The sequence below is a fragment of the Cucurbita moschata genome, unplaced genomic scaffold (genome assembly GCF_002738365.1).
Source record: "Cucurbita moschata cultivar Rifu unplaced genomic scaffold, Cmos_1.0 Cmo_Scf00086, whole genome shotgun sequence".
Lineage (NCBI taxonomy): Eukaryota > Viridiplantae > Streptophyta > Magnoliopsida > Cucurbitales > Cucurbitaceae > Cucurbita > Cucurbita moschata.
In genome coordinates this window covers 328,922-345,332 of record NW_019268602.1, presented here as the reverse complement: position 1 = coordinate 345,332, position 16,411 = coordinate 328,922, and the positions used below count along the sequence as shown (strand labels likewise).

At 35.4% G+C, this 16,411-nt stretch overlaps 2 protein-coding genes across 4 annotated transcripts; both read left to right on the top strand.

The window, feature by feature from the left end:
- The first annotated feature begins 319 nt into the window (after positions 1 to 319).
- LOC111439117 lies at positions 320 to 3,862 on the top strand. 2 transcript variants are annotated; one of them, XM_023076845.1, is made up of 2 exons: positions 320 to 1,344; positions 1,808 to 2,287. In XM_023076845.1, exons 1-2 carry the CDS (start codon positions 990 to 992, stop codon positions 1,888 to 1,890), a joined length of 438 nt encoding a protein of 145 aa, XP_022932613.1. In that variant the 5' UTR covers positions 320 to 989; the 3' UTR covers positions 1,891 to 2,287. The 2 variants fall into 2 exon arrangements, with proteins under 2 accessions (XP_022932613.1, XP_022932614.1); XM_023076846.1 differs by lacking the exon at positions 1,808 to 2,287 and adding an exon at positions 2,817 to 3,862 and having other exon boundaries at positions 327 to 1,344.
- Positions 3,863 to 4,660: 798 nt separating this feature from the next.
- LOC111439209 (BAG-associated GRAM protein 1) lies at positions 4,661 to 13,332 on the top strand. 2 transcript variants are annotated; one of them, XM_023076983.1, is made up of 19 exons: positions 4,661 to 4,882; positions 5,837 to 5,890; positions 6,033 to 6,130; positions 6,462 to 6,537; positions 7,024 to 7,152; positions 7,268 to 7,314; positions 8,457 to 8,580; positions 8,708 to 8,824; positions 8,945 to 8,974; positions 9,068 to 9,167; positions 9,362 to 9,468; positions 9,842 to 9,985; positions 10,070 to 10,174; positions 10,764 to 10,910; positions 11,686 to 11,739; positions 12,162 to 12,225; positions 12,506 to 12,567; positions 12,731 to 12,895; positions 12,998 to 13,332. In XM_023076983.1, the coding sequence occupies exons 1-18, from the start codon at positions 4,661 to 4,663 to the stop codon at positions 12,845 to 12,847; spliced, it is 1,797 nt and encodes a 598-aa protein (XP_022932751.1). In that variant the 3' UTR covers positions 12,848 to 12,895; positions 12,998 to 13,332. The 2 variants fall into 2 exon arrangements, with proteins under 2 accessions (XP_022932751.1, XP_022932750.1); XM_023076982.1 differs by having other exon boundaries at positions 12,995 to 13,332.
- The last annotated feature ends 3,079 nt before the right edge of the window (positions 13,333 to 16,411 follow it).

Below are 16,411 nucleotides of genomic sequence, written 5' to 3'. Positions count from 1 at the left end.
CATTAAATTAATTAATTTTAAATAGGTAATAAATATGGATAATAACTTATGAATAATATTTTCAAGGGAATTTTTGTATTCTATTTCAATAATAAACCAACTTTGGTCCTCGGACTAGTTTCTCATGGTCTCCACGGTGGGCCACGTGGCTGGCCCATACATGCCTTGGGCTTTTTTCCCTCATATTTAATTATTAAATTATTAAAATTCTCGAATTTTGAAAATTTTCACGATTAAATTTAGAAAAAAAAATTGACTATTTTGAGGTAATTATATGAATAAATAACATTATAAAAAAAAAAAAAAAAAAAAATCCTTATTTGGTGGAGAATCGTCACACCCCTAGAGAGGCAAAAGAAAACCTCCGCCAAATTGCCGCACAAACAGCGCCAAATCCCAAAAGATCAGAACTGTACGCCATATGCCAAGAAGCTATTAGGCGATCTCAAGGCCGTCGTTATCCATTGAAGATAAGGTCCCAACTCCCAATTCCTCTCCATTACGTGTAACCCACCAAATCTTCCCTCACATTTCACCGCCCCCTTTTCAATCCCTAATCTTTTCCTCATGTTTATCCCATTCCCAATTCACTTTCTTCACTCTGTTTCTCTCAATCCGAACTGAAATTCGAGGAAATTGTGAACAGGAGCTTTCTGGGTGACCGGAAAAGGGTTCTTTAGTTCAATATTTGAGTTGGGTTTTCACCGTTCTGTGTGTTTGTGTGTGTGTGTGAATGCATTTAGTTGTGTGTTGAATTCTTAAGAAACAAACAAAAGTTTTGCTGATCAGACTTATCCACTCGCTGTTGTGGTTGCTGTTGAGGGGTTTTAGTCTTGCCAATCCAATCACGGACCCCCCCAGTTCCATAAAGTTCCTTAGATCGATCGATTTCCCTTGAATCATTCAACAAAAGCGTTTCTGGGTTTTCGTTCTCGACGTTGAGAGGATTTTCCCTTTTGGAGATTTGGAGATTTTTTGACCGAAGAATTATGATGCGGCGGCAGCAGCAGCGGAATTCCCAATCGAGTGTTTTCTACGAGCTTTCTTCTCTTGCCATGAATATTCTCCGATCGCCTCCGTCGTCAATCCCGTTTTCCGATCACTCACCGGTGTTGCCGACGCAGATGACCCCGGCCGGGTTTGCGTCGCTTCTTCTAGGGATGTCTCTGGCTCTGATGCTCTGTGGATCGGTTACGTTCTTCATCGGCTTCATGATGATGCCTTGGGTTATTGGATTGGTTATGTTTTTCTTTGTCGCCGCCATTGTTTCGAGTCTCTTCATGATCGGACGTTCGATCTTATACTACGTTACGGCTCAGCCTGAGCCCAGAAAGGACATCCCAGGTACGCCGATTCGTTTTGATGATTTTCTCACGATTATTGATTTCTCTTTGATGCCTTATTCATTAGTTTCGGATCTTAGATTATATGTTGAATCTGTTCAAAGCAAATTGCCCACATGATTCAAATTCTACTTGTCTATTAGGACTCTGTTTTTTCTTTTAAGAATCAACGATGGGATGGCTTTTAGGTCCAAATTTCTGAAGATAAACCATGATTGTTCATTGTATTCAAGAACAACCCATTTGGGGAAATAAGATTTTCTCTTCCAAAACAGAGAGAAGAAAGCTTTCCAAACGACCTCTAACATTGAAACCGTACAATCACAGCGTTGAAACCAATTTTGTTTCTTTTGAAGGGTCGGTTCAGGCTGATCTTTCCAAAAGTGTCTATTTCACATTAGCTTTGTCGTGCAAGGCACGATGACATAGACGAAATATCTCACATTTTTCTTCTTGATAAACAGGACGTTCAGGTCCCATTCCTTGCTTTTGTGCTCACCAGGCTTTAAAATTACCTCCAGACGTCCCAATCCTTTACTATTATTAAGCCCACCAAACTTGTCAAGGCTTTATTTACCTTATACTTTACTATTAGGCCGCCCAAACTTGTCAAGGCGTTGGAAAAGGTCATTGTGAGGATGTCAACCTCTTTTAGGCCCACAAGCTTGTCAAGCCATGGGTTGAAAAGACAGTGTGTTGATGCCAACCTCTATTTGGCTTATACTTTACTGTTAGGGCCACCGAACTTGTTTGCCTTGTAGGGGTGGAGTTCTATTTTCATTCACACTCCACAACTTAGCTTGTGAACCCATCAATATGCTCGAGCTGCCTATGCTCTACAACTTCTGACGAGGGTCGAGTTCAGGGAGTTTTGGTGCGCACCGTTAACAGATATTATCTCTTTGGGCTTTTCCTTCTGGGCTTTCCCTTAAGGTTTTAAAACATGTGTGCTAGGGAGAGGTTTTCACACCCTCATAAAGAGTGTTTTGTTTGCTCTAGTTTGAAATTGAGTTGAAAAAATGTATGGCTGTTCTTCCTACTCGAGAATGGTTCGTTGCATCGACGTCGTTGGACATGTATAGAATCTTTAGAGAATGTCAACTTTGGTACCAATAGAAACAGGAAAAAGTTTCTCTTCTGGTCTGCAACTCTGAGTTTTTTGGGCTGTTTATAACTCCTAAATGGAGTCTAATTGTCTTCTTTGTTACCAACGTTTCTTGCTCGATCTTGAAGTAAAAGCTGGATGATTCAATGCTGCATTTTATTACTCGTCTCTCTTACCATAATCACTTTTTTAGTTAATACTTATAAATGCCCTGCATTTCATCATTAGTAGAGTGATAGGACTAAGAAGATTAGCTAACCTCTCAATGACCTCCCTTCCGAATTAGTTGTTTTAATCAACCGCTATCTCGTCTTTCGCTCGTGTTTTTTTGTTTGTAACAATCAACACATGTACTTTTGTGGCTGCAGCTTGGAAGTTAATGTGAAGAGGACGCTGATGTTTGAAACTAGCAATTATTGTTTATGGTGGTTGTGGAGGGCTCTAATATCCTCGGTGCCGTGCTGCGCTGCCCGTTGGCTTTCTTCTCGACTCGACCCGGCTGAGAAGAAGTGTTTGTTAATATTATATTTCAAACTGGATCCTGTTCATATTGTTTCTGTTAAATTGAAGGGAGCAAACTGTTGGAGGTGGGGACGTTGCTCCATTTCATTTCCTCCTCTTGGTATCCCATAGGCCATAGCCATACCTTTAGAGGTAAATTTGTTTTGATTATAGAAGAAGTAATTAGCAGCTACTGAATTCTCAAAGATCTCGAGCTGGCCTCGTCCCTTCTTTGTTGAAGGTTTATGTCGCCTTGCTCGGGTCCGGGATGGGGAAGGCTTTAGCGAAAATGCGTAGAAATATGTTTCCTCTTTTTCTCTCCTGATTATCTTCCTAGCATTACTGAATTCTCAAAGATCTCGAGCTAGCCTCGTCCCTTCTTCGTTGAAGGTTCATGTCGCCCTGCTCGGGTCCGGGATGGGGAAGTTGCTCTTTTTCTCTCCCGATTATCTTCCTAGCATTACTGAATTCTCAAAGATCTCGAGCTAGCCTCGTCCCTTGTTTGTTGAAGGTTGATGTCGACTTGCGCGGGTCTGGGATGGGGAAGTTGCTCTTTTTCTCTCCTGATTATCTTCCTAGCATTACTGAATTCTCAAAGATCTCAAGCTAGCCACGTCTCTTGTTCGTTGAAGGTTTATGTCGCCTTGCTCGGGTCCGGGATGGAAGGCTTTAGAGAAAATGTGTAGTTGTCGAAGATGTGAATGAAACAAGTCTCGTTTACAAAACTTTGGGGTTTGGGTATTGATGCAAGAAAGTAGAGATTTGTATAGAAAGTGAATGAAGAAGAATTAGTCAAAAATTGATTTTTGTTTTTTTCTATTTTGTCTTCAACTTTGATCCTTCTTTCCTTCTTTCTGGGGATTATAACTATGTTGCTTGTTCTTATCTTCCAAGTCAACCATATTATTTTTAATTCCAGTTGACTCAAATTTATCGGAAAAATGCAAATAAATAAATAATTCTGAAAATTACTTTATTACCAACAACTTCTTTTCAAACCTTATTATTATTATTATGGATATTTTGAAAATGTTTTATAAAAGTTTTTTTTTTTTTTTTTTTTAAAAAAAAAGGATTACTTGAAAGTTTTAATTAAATAGTTAATTTCCTTGCAAAATTATTTTATTACAATAAAGTTGACTTCTCCATTTTTAAAATGAAAATTTATTAAATATAATATTCTTGAAAATCTATTAAATGCAATTAGAAACGCAAAAATATTTGTTAAGAAATTTCGATAATATAATTACGCTCGTTAAAATATTATTAAAAAAAAAAAAAAAAAAAAAAACAACAACGACAATAACTATGGCCGTGGTGTCCATGTCAAAGTGGAGTATTGAACTAACTACCAATCTCGCTCCACAGGCGATAATCACAATTCTGTTCCTTTCTACCCGAAACACCCTTCTCTCTTCACCAAAATTACCGCCATTTCCTCTCACAACCATCAGAATTATATGGCGCCGGCAAGGGCAATATCGTCACACAGCGGTTAAATGTTTGGTCTTCCTCCAACGGTCCAACTTTGACCATCTCTATAAAGAAAAAAGAAAATAAAAAGAAAAAGAAAAAATAAAAAGAAAAAAGGAGGTTGGTTCGACGTGAAAAGAAATGCCGGTTCCAATTTCTTTCATTGGAACACACGGATGACCTTTCCCAGCCCTTCCAGGACTACCTCAGCAGCAGCAGTTCTTCCTCGACATTTGCTATGACTTCTTCAATTCTCCTCCACTCCGAATTCAGGCCCCAAATGGTGATCCCTATGGCCCTCGATTTCCTCCTCCCTTCCTGGTTGGAAATCAAGATCACACTCGCCACTTCCCTTTTCGTGATCTTCGCTTACTGGTTTTTCGCCTACCGGAGCTCCTTGTTTGATGGTGATCCTTCTGTTCTTGACAATTCTGGGGATTCTATTGACGCCAAGGACAAGGTTGGTGCCTTGTTTAACTAACTTTTGTTTTTCTCAATTTGTCTTGGAATTGATTTCCTGGGTTTTGGATTTGCGTTTGAACGGTGATTTGTAGTGTTTCTTTTTTGGGGAATTCTACTGTTTTTTTCTTCTTCGCTACTTCATAGGACAGCTCGATGTGTTTGTGTTCATATTTTTTTATGTTTGGTTTAGGAATTGATTTCTGATTCTAAACTTTTACTTCTTTGCGTTTCTGCTGATACGATCCTATAAACAAACCTTGGGGTTTAAGCAATTTATCTAGCAGTTCAAATTCTAGCTTCTTGTTTAAACTGTCTGCGTGTTTTGTTTTTAATTGTCGTTTTGTGATTGGACTTGGGGAATTCTTTCCTAATTTTGAAATTATAGTTCCTGATGCCATTAAAAATGCTTACGGAGCCTATTTCTTTTGTTTTCCATTATGGTTTGATGTATTTCTCAGTGATGATAACAAATTTGGGCGTGAGATTTGATACTTTCTGCCTTCATTAGGTGTTATTTTCTGATTTCATGTTTATTAAATATTGTTTGCAGATAAAACTGCTAAAGTATAAATATACTTATGAATTCTGCTACTAAGAATGTGGAACACTGGAACTTGTTTTTGTCTGGATTAGTAACTACTTTTTTTCGGAATATGAGTCCCACATTGGCTAATTAATGGGTTGACCATGGATTTATAAATAAGAAATACATCTCCATTGGTATGAGTTCTTTTGGGGAAGCCAAAAGCAAAACCATGGGAGCTTATGCTCAAAGTGGACAATATCATACTATTCTGGAGGGTCGTGATTCTTGACAAAACTGATAAAAATTAAGCATTTAGCTGATGTGTAGCTATGTTACATTGCTTGTGTTAGAGAATCCGAGATAGATTTCTTTTTCATGGAGTAATATGCAACTCTTTTGACGTGCAGTTTTGCAATTATTTTGTAGATTCCTCCTGGCCATTTGAGAGACCTTCAGACTAATTCTGCTTATCTAATTAAGGTATTTAGATACTTTTCTCTGGTTTTTATTCTGTGTATGAAGACTGTCGAGTATTCAAATCGAAACTTGTACTTTTGGCCTCAATTATTTGCAGCTTCACTTTTTGTAAATTTCAATTAGATGGCGTGTTTGGTTTTTTCAGTTGGAATTGTTGGCTGCCAAGAATCTTATTGCTGCAAACTTAAATGGCACTTCTGATCCTTATGCTATTATTACCTGTGGTACAGAAAAGCGCTTCAGGTTTTGTTCATGTTTATTCTTTTCTGTAATTATAACCTTTGAGTATGATTGATCGTTTAATGGGGACGTGTGCCTTACTTGATTGTTGGATCGTTTAATGGGGACGTGTGCCTTATTTGATAAATGAGGAAAGTTTAATGAATACTACATTTGTGTGTCGAAAAAAATTCAGAGTTCAAGTGCTTTTAATATTTGTATGTCCACTTTGTTCCCATCTTTCTTATTGTAGTTTTATAAAAACTTTTGTACTAATCTACAGTCAAAATTGTATATTTAATGTCGCCTCCTTTTCCTTCACTGCTTGAATTAAAGTACTTCATGCTTGGTGCAGTTCAATGATTCCTGGTTCAAGGAATCCCATGTGGGGGGAGGAGTTCGATTTTTCCGTCGATGAGCTTCCTGCCCAGGTATCCTGTCCAAATATACATATATTTTTTTCCAACGTTTTTCTTTGGCTTAATAGAAACTATCTATTAATAATATAAAATTATAAACCTGTGCCAATGGCTCGATAAGTTTTGCCTGACCCCTTGACTACTAGGCTTGAGACCTAGTTTAGATCACATTTTTAGTGTTACACTCAGCTCATGTCTGTCCTAGATATTGAAGTCCAACCCAACGATTGCTTCTTACTGACCCTGTCCTACCCTTTTGCCACCACCCCCTTGATCTTTTCTAATTTCTGGAACTTCAGAGAATGCTTATTAAACAAACTGCAAACTAACTCAGTGGACACTTGATGCAGGATTTGCTGCATTATAGTGCTAATGAAATCCTGCGTTATATAGCTAATGAAGTGAAATACATACTAGCTTCCATTGTTTCTGTCAAAGTTCAATGTTGTCTTTGTAATTTTCATGCCACTTATATAACTTTTTTCCCTCATCTAACAGATTAATGTTACAATTTATGATTGGGATATAGTTTGGAAAAGTGCTGTTCTTGGTTCAGTTACTGTTACGGTTGAAAGTGAAGGCCACACAGGTGCTGTATGGTACACATTAGATAGCACTTCCGGGCAGGTGCTCATTCATAATTTTTTTGCTTCTTTTTATTTCTTATTTTCTCTTTTCCAGTCTGCATAATGTCCCTTCCTTAAAGAAGAAGACTGATTAAATCTGCATATGAACTTCTTAGGTCTGTCTCCACATTAAAACTTTAAAATTGCAAGGCAATGGCGGAAGGTACCTTTTGTACTTTAACTATTATTATTATTTTGAATTTCTGTAACTTCGACATTTACATGAGACCAAGTGGTTTACCAAAAAAACAAGCCCACAAAAGAAACTATTGTCTATGGCTATGAGTTGGAAGGTTCTGAGTTACTAATCTTTTGAGTTATCGGGTCTTGTTGATATCTATTTTCTTACGTGTAGGACATGCCTTGTTAAATTTTACTTGATGCATTGCAGTCTCTGGTTTTAAATTTGTATTGCTTAAAATTGGAAAGGCTATCATGAACTCTATTGCCATAAACCAATTAAACATTATTAAGTTCTTGTTTCTAGTTGTCAACATCTGTGGATTAGTTTAGGTTATTTTAATATAACAATGAGATTGTCCGGATCAAAATATCTGTTGAACTAGATTGATTAATAAGATCAAACAAAGTCTAGGAGGACTAGTATATTAACCTCAAAAGGAATTTTACCTCTTGATCCATTCTGTATGCTGTTGATAGCAAAATTCCAATCTAGGCAAACACAATTCTGTGTTAAATTTTGTGCAATTCTATTAGTTACTTCAGCTTGATCATTTGTTTGGGAATGAAAAGCAGTGCCATATTTCAAATGGGTGTCAAATTTATTGCATTGACATTTCTTATGGTAGAAGAGGTCCTTTTGCATCCACCATTTCATGACAAGGGTCTTTTTTATGCGAAACCGTGGCGTCCTAGCTTTTTTGTAGTTCTATGTGGCCTTTGGCTTGAGAGAAATAAGCTAATTCAATTGTAATGTTTCTTTTTGGCTTTTGTCTCCAAGGATTTTGTAATTCTGTTGGGTTATCATCTTGGATTTGATACATTTTCACACAACTTTTTTATGTGTTTACTACTCGAAAGTAGATTCCGAGAGCACATCAGGAGGGAAACTAATATGTCAAAAAAATTAATACGAAGAAAGAAGGGAATTATTTATCGAGAAGTAATGAAAATATGTTAATAGTGGGTCTTACGACAGCTTCTTTTGGGTCGAATTCCAACAGTGTTAATATTGATTCTTGAATGATATTCTTCTAGATGTGTTACTAACAAATGGTGTTTTTTTAAGAAAATATTACAATTATATGAACTTTGTATTTATGGATTTTAGTGACTGTTCTTCAGCGCAATTAATGGTTATGCTGGAGCAAATGCTCGAAGAAGAATTTCTTTAGACAAACCAGAGCTGACAGTGGTTCATCAAAAGCCAGGGCCTCTTCAGACAATCTTTGAGCTTCTACCTGATGAGGCTAGTTTCTTGGAACCTCCATTGCTTTAGAAATGATTGATACTGATATTCTATTTATTTTCAAAATTACTTCTAAAACATATAGAGTTTCTGCTATTAATTCTTAGCATACCTAAGGTTCCTTCAGGTAGTCGAGCATAGTTTTTCGTGTGCTCTTGAGAGATCATTCTTGTATCACGGTCGTATGTATGTCTCAGCTTGGCACATCTGCTTCCACTCTAACATCTTCTCCAAGCAAATGAAGGTTAGGAATGTTTTGAATGCTGAATTTCTGTGTTTGTTGGCATTTACTTGCATTAAATCAAATATATTTTTAATTAGATTTATTGTTTCATATTACGTTTATTTCCTTTTTTCTTCACAGGTGATAATACCACTAGAAGACATTGATGAAGTATTTTCTATCTCCTTTCTCTCTTCACACTAATTTTGCTATTCTCTTGTGATATTTCTTGTGCATATGTGACGGATCTTTTGATTTATGAAGGTACGAAGGACTCAACATGCATTTATCAATCCTGCTGTAACAATTATTCTTCGCATGGGTGCTGGTGGGCATGGTGTACCTCCGTTGGGAAGTCCTGATGGTCAGTACCTTTGTCTGCTTGACAGGACCTTGTCAAGAAAACACAAAAAATGACTTAAGGAACCACATATCTCATGCTTGTCAATTTTCAACTTTCCTTAATGATTAAGTACATGAAACGTTGATTTTCTTTCCTAAATTTCGATGGACCGAGATGCGTTAATATCCTTCCGCACTTTTTCATTCCATTTCCAGGTAGAGTCAGATATAAATTTGCATCATTTTGGAATAGGAACCATACAGTTAGAGCTTTACAGCGTGCAGTGAAGAACTTCCGTGAAACGCTGGAAGCTGAGAAGAAGGTATGTTTCTTAAGTTTGTCTTCCCGTTCGAGGATATGTTCTGACAAGCTTAGAATGAAACATGGTACTGACCACTATTTTGGTAATTAATGTTGTTACTGTCATATTGTATCGATGAAACTTAACATTGGGAGTAGTTTATATGTAACGTTACGATTCGTACTTTCAGCTTCTGAGAAGATTTTACTTTTTCTTTTGGTTTAAGGCTCATGACCCTCGCTAAGCAGGTTACTCAAGTAATTCATGTAAATAAGTCTTATTCATATGAATATGACTGTTGTTAAATTCTCGTAAAGTCTAGTAGTAAGGGAAGTTAATTGTTGGGACGTGGAAGTTAATGGAACGATACAATTGTTGGTTTATCTTATTTCAGGAGAAGGCTGAGTCAGCACTACGCGCACATAGTAGCTCGGTGAGAGTTAGTGAAAGTACGGAGAAAATCGCCGCGGATAATTTGCCGAAAAATAAAAATACTCAGGCTTTCATTAAAGAGGAGGTCCTTACTAGCATACACAACGTAAGCATCACTTTTTTTTCCCTTTAGACCTAGAAAACCATTATCTTACAATGAGCTCAATCTTTTATTGCATTTCTTCTTCAGGGTGTTTTCCCATGCACTCCCGAGCAGTTCTTTACTATTTTGTTGAGTGATGGATCAAATTACACAAGTGCTTTTGTTGCAAGACGAAAAGATACAAATCTAGTTGTAAGTTAAAATAAACTCACTCTTTTCTTTTGGAACTTGTAACTTTCAAAGCCAAAGTAATTGTGTTTCCTTTTGTTCTACTACTTATAAGTCATCAATCCGGCATTCTTAATGAAAGCTGATAGGTCATGTTTCTTTCCTTGTCTAAACTGGAACTTAATCATCAATCCTGACTCTTCTTCCTCCTGCTGCTGTTGAACTTCTTAATCATCAAGTGCGTTGTTGAGCGATCCTAACAATTGGTATCAGAGCTATATATGGTAGAGATATATTTGGTAGATTATATCTCATAGGTTTAAATCTTTGAAAGTTATATTTAGTAAATTGAAACCATATATATACCCCATTAGGCAGTGCTCTCAAAATGTACGTTCTTCATTCTCTATATTTTCTCTTGTTGTACATACCTAAAGTCATCAATAAAACCTCTAGTCAATATTCCTCCTTGAATTTTCTCTCTCCTATTCTTTGTGTTCATCTTGATCGAGTGTGTGCGTTGTTGAGCTATCCTAACAACTAGACATATTGATACAAAGATTTCGTTGTTTTACAATGTCTAATTCCTTACATTTACCTTTGCTATATTCAGATGGGACAATGGCATGCCGCAGATGAATATGAAGGTCAAGTTAGAGAGCTTACATATAGATCCCTGTGTCATAGCCCCATGTGTCCACCAGACACAGCGATGACAGAGTATCAACATGCAGTTTTATCTGAAGATAAGACTAAGCTGGTATGCTAGGCTACTTATTTTCTTTCTCAATATTATTATTTAGCCTAAAGTTCTTTTTGGTGTTAAGCACGGTTATTTTGGTCTTTGACAAAAAATTGAAGGGTAACATATAGTTGAAGGGTAGCATTGTCTTTTAGGAATAACGACTCTCCACAGTGGTATGATATTGTCCACTTTGAGCATAAGCTTTCATGATTTTGCTTTGGGCTTCTCCAAAAGACCTCATACCAATGGAGATGTATTCCTTACCTATAAACCAATGATTATTCCCTAAATTAACCAACATGGGATTCCCTCCCAACATTCCTCAACAATCCTCCCCTCGAACAAAGTATACCATAGAGCCTCCCTTGAGATCTATGTAGCCTTCGAACAGCCTCCCCTTAATCGAGGCTCGACTCCTTCCTCTGGAGCCCTCAAACAAAATACAACCTTTGTTTGACACATGAGTCTGACTACACCTTCGAGGCTAGCAATTTCTTTGTTCGACACTTAAGGATTCTATTGACATGACTAAATTAAGGGCGTGATTCCTAACATTGTCATTACGTTTTAGTTGACATATATTACAATTCTCCTAAATGAGATTGTTACAAATATGACAACGCTCGTGAGTGTAACTTATATGTCATGTAAAACAGGAAAGATTCTCCTAAATGAGATTGTTACAAATATGACAACGCTCGTGAGTGTAACTTATATGTCATGTAAAACAGGAAAGAAGCATATGCCACTAATTGGCTTTACTTGATATGTTTTATCTCCTTTCTTCTAGGTGTTTGAGATGGTGCAAAACGCGCATGATGTGCCGTTTGGGGCGTACTTTGAGGTGATAAAGTTCTCCATCATATCTTCTTTATGGTGTTTCTTGATATCTTCGTTGCTTTTATGTATAGAAGTCCCCATTAGTTTTTAATGATGAGTGATTATGCTGCTTACGCATTTGCTCGTTTTTTTCCAACTAGATGTTTAAGCCATTAGCATATGGTTTATAAGTGACTGTTACGGTCCCGATAACACGAAACAAGAATAAAACTAATGCACTCAAGTGTTCACCTCGAAATGGTTACAGCAGCAAAATATATAGGCTGGTTAATAAGCCTACTGAAACTAACCGAATAACTGGAGCTTTTTACTACATGGCCCAATTTGCTTCATTTTTTCCATTGAAGGCATAGTTATTTGTTAACTTAGTTGGACTCTTGTACAATGTTAGCAATTGGCCACTGTTAATTGTATCTACTGCTTCAGCTCCATTGTAGGTGGTCGTTGGAGACAAATGCTGAGAACTCTTCTTCCATTGAGATTAAAGCAGGTATGTTTACCATTCCTTGTACACATTTAGTGATTGTCCTTTTGTCCTTCACCCATCTCTTTGTATACGTACGAGCTTCAACGCAGTCGTGATACTTGCCCCTCCTAACCTATCCTAGGGGAAAACGAAAAGACTGGAAAGAATGGATAAGAGATGAAAATCCCCCTACCGATCATGAGGAAAAAAAAGAATAAATAAAGAAAAGTCTCATCCCTATCATGTGCAATTTTCTATGTCTTGACAAATCTTACAAATGAGACTTTGTTTGATGGGACAACAGGTGTGCATTTTAAGAAATGGTGTCTGATGCAATCGAAAATAAAGGCTGGCGCAATGCTTGAGGTTTGCATTTTCTCGTTTCGTTACGGTTTCAACTGCCCTTCCTTCGTCGTTTTTTCTAGCTCTTGTTTCGTTCAGGCTTCGATGATTACACTTCCTAATACTTCATATTCACTTAGTTTCAGATTAGTTTTGTTCTAAGTGGTAAGTTGATAACTTGTTACAGTACAAGCGAGCGGTGGAGCTGAGGTTAGAGGTCGCCCTCGAATATACGAAGTCAAATGCTCCTGGCAGCGAAAATGACAAAATTGCACCTCCTCCACCACCAGCTCAGAGCACTTGATTTCCTCTCCCAAAGTCAGATTGGGTTCCATATTACACTGGAACAATGGTATTCCCTCACTTCATTCAGAGCTTACTTATATAGTGTACAAATGAGTTTCATCCTTAGAATAAGTGCTTCGTTTAATATATTGAGTTTTCAACTTAGGAGACTGGTGCTGTGTTTTTGCAACTCCTCATACTCATTACCATTGCCATACCATATCAATATATACCAAAAAGTGATCTCCATATGGTCCTCTTGTTTCTTCAAGAAAGTACAGAATTTTACCCTTTGTTTTTACAGGTAAGTTGAGTGTTCCACCAGCACATTTACTTTGTAAAGTGATTAATTTTTGTTATATACGAGCTACTTTACACACGCATCTTGTCGATTCCTACGATCAATTGTCTTTGTGGAATACTTGTATGATTTTAATATCCTAAACAAGCAGGGATGGAGTGTTGTTTACTCTTCTCGTAAATAACTGTCTACTTTCGAACTTATTTTTGTGGGATCGAGAGGATTCGAACATTTAACTTGATTCTATCTGACCAAGTCATGTCCATGTCCAAAAAGGGAGATTGCTTTACTCGACGACACGAAATTCATTAATTTCAAATGTAAAATGAACAGCGTTTTGCACTCATATCACAGTTGATTTTAAATGTCTTTATCCTAGACTTTGAATTCTTTCGTCCAATATGAATTTAAAATATATATTAGAACATGATTAACCGACAAAAATAATAAAACATCATTAATGTAATCCAATTGCCAAAATCTTGTCGAGACAGGAAAGGGAAAAAGAAAAGTTCACCAATTCAACTAATTGATTAAAATAATAATTCCCCATTTTTTTTAATTTTTATTGAGAGGTTTATGTTTGTTTATGGTTCAAATATTCAAATTTATGTCTTTTTCAATTGTTATTCAATCATTTCAACTGTTCCTCCTTCATAAATCAATTTAATATTTTGAATTTCACATCTCTATTATTATTATTATTATTAAAAAATATCATAATTCAAACGATGAGAAAGAGATTCGAGCCTACGAGCCATTAAAAAATATTAATAATTTGATCGGTCGAATAATATTCAAATTGGCATAATAATTAATAATTGTGACATCATAATTTGTAATATATGGTTTACATAAAAAAAAAACTTTTTAGTTTGATGGATCACGAGATAAATAGTTTGTGTGTTCGAATTTTAAAAAAAAGGCAAAGATTAAGTAAAGTGAACGATAAAGAAAATGGCAATCGAAAAAGTTTGGGTTTTTTTTTTTTTTTCCGTATAAAAAGTGGAGATTTTGACAAAAGAAAGCGCATTTATCTTTCAAAATTAGGGTTTTGAAAGCCGTGAAGAGAGATGTTGACCCTTTCAAACTTTGACAATCATTACCTAAACACGACCTTTCTTCCACTTACTCGCTCTAAGTCCATTTCGAGAAAAGTGTATTGGACATATAAACGAGAGTCTCAGTCACGTTTGAGAGAAAGTATTTTAAAGAACGTAAGCGAGGAAATGCATTGAAAATAATTTGTAAGAAAGCAATATTATATGCTAAAAGCAAAACAAACAACCACAGCTTTGATAGCATATAATTCGGGTACGAAGAACTAACAACTAGTCACATTCATCTATAGTATATTTTAGGTCATTTTAGCCATGTCGGGTGTAGACATGGTTTTGGTGAACGTTCGATATAATTTTTTATTTTTTTTTGTGAAATCTCACATCGGCTGAAGAGGGAAACGAAACATTTATTATAATACAAAGGTATGGAAACCTTTCTCCAATATGTTTTTAAAATGCGAGACTGACGACAATACATAACGAGTTAAAATTGACCATATGTACAAGCGGTGGAGTTCGTATGTTATGAAATTACGAAGAAAAAAACAGAATTTTTTTTTAAAATTTTTTAATTTAAATGAATATAATTATTAATTTATAAAATTAAAAAATAGGTGTAGGGCAGGTGGGAGTGTAGGAGGGAGGGGGGTGTCCTTAGAAATGTACTGAACCAGGTACTTGCAGTAGTAGTTGGATTGAGACCAAAACCGCGTCGGGGGGGGGGGGGGGGGGGGGGGGNTGGGGGTGGGTCCCACGTGGCTACCGTGTGGACTTTTGGGGAGGAGAGAGATTGTTCCACGTCGGTCCTACTCACACGTGTCATCATCATCCTTTTATTTCATCACCCAAAGTCTGCGTACGATTCACGGACCCACATGTGGGACCCACTCCCGTTAACCCTTTCCCGCCCTCCGAACCGCCGAACCACTTAGCCTCGCATCGTAGTATTTTCGTATTATAAATTCATAATCATTCTCTAAATTAATTGACTTAAATTTTTATGATTTAATTAATTATTTATTATTTAAAAAAATTATAATTGGATCAAATCCTCTAAAATATTTATAAATTAATTAGACATAAAAATTAACAAAAAAAGAAAATTTTATTATTACTCTCTTTTTCTTCTTCTGTTCTATTTTCTCGGGTTGATTAGATAAAACGTCAAATCACTTAACAGTCTCTCTCATTTGTCAAACAAAACAGAATAAAGTCAACAATTTCTCTCTCTTCACTATATATATATATATATTTATTTATTTCTTTTTGTTGGGTTAAAAAATATATATATATTTTTTTTTTAATTTTATAATGATAACAATTCTTCGTTTCTATGATTAAATAAAATCAAATTATTACGCAATACAAATTTGCAAATTATTTATAATATCTATTTAATAAAATAGTTGTAAATGAATTATCCTATATTTTAAATCACGAGAGGCGCGAATGAGACTATGTTTACATAGAATAATCATACTCGAGTGTTTAACGTAATTTTGATTTTATTTAATAAATCTATTATTTTCGAGATATGAACAAATGAGGAGTTAGAAACATAAATGTTATGAAATAAAATTCAGTTATACCCCACATTATGGGAACTCGAACGACAAGGTAGTTCGAGAGAGACAATATATTATGATTGTCTCGTAAGTATGTTCGACACTTTATTGTTTTTATAAATATCAAATATTTAATTTATTTTTATTAAATACAATATTTTTATATTCAACAATTTTATGTAATATAAATGAACAATAACTTATAAAATTTTAAGACATAAAACATTAGTCTTATTTATTAAAAAATTGGACGTGACAAGAATTTTATTTTATTTATTTATAATAAAAATAAAATATGAATAGAGTATTTATTTATTAAATTTGAAATAAAATTTATAATTAAAATATTAAAAAAAAATTTGCGAGAATTTTTAGAGAATAAATAATTGAAATTATGGATTTAAATGAAATTATAAGAAATAAATGTATATTTTAAACTTAATAAATTAGAGTTAATGAGATTTAATGGAATTTACTTTTTAATATAAAATGAATAGAAAAAAGAAAAGAATTTCACCTTGGGTAAATTTTGATTTCTTTTGCCTTTTACTTCCACCGGCTGGATATTAGCTGTCAGTTACTAAAAATATTATAAAAAAGTAATATATTCAATTTTCAAAATATATTTATTTTTTTTTTCTTTCCTTTATTTAAAC

Excerpts from the sequence above, each read along its gene's own strand:
- LOC111439117 (XM_023076845.1), top strand. The coding sequence starts at position 990 with ATGATGCGGCGGCAGCAGCAGCGGAATTCCCAATCGAGTGTTTTCTAC. Across the intron at positions 1,345-1,807 it reads GCCCAGAAAGGACATCCCAG|GACGTTCAGGTCCCATTCCT; the intron begins GTACGCCGATTC and ends CTTGATAAACAG.
- LOC111439209 (XM_023076983.1), top strand. The coding sequence starts at position 4,661 with ATGACTTCTTCAATTCTCCTCCACTCCGAATTCAGGCCCCAAATGGTG. Across the intron at positions 9,469-9,841 it reads CGCTGGAAGCTGAGAAGAAG|GAGAAGGCTGAGTCAGCACT; the intron begins GTATGTTTCTTA and ends ATCTTATTTCAG. Across the intron at positions 10,175-10,763 it reads GAAAAGATACAAATCTAGTT|ATGGGACAATGGCATGCCGC; the intron begins GTAAGTTAAAAT and ends TGCTATATTCAG.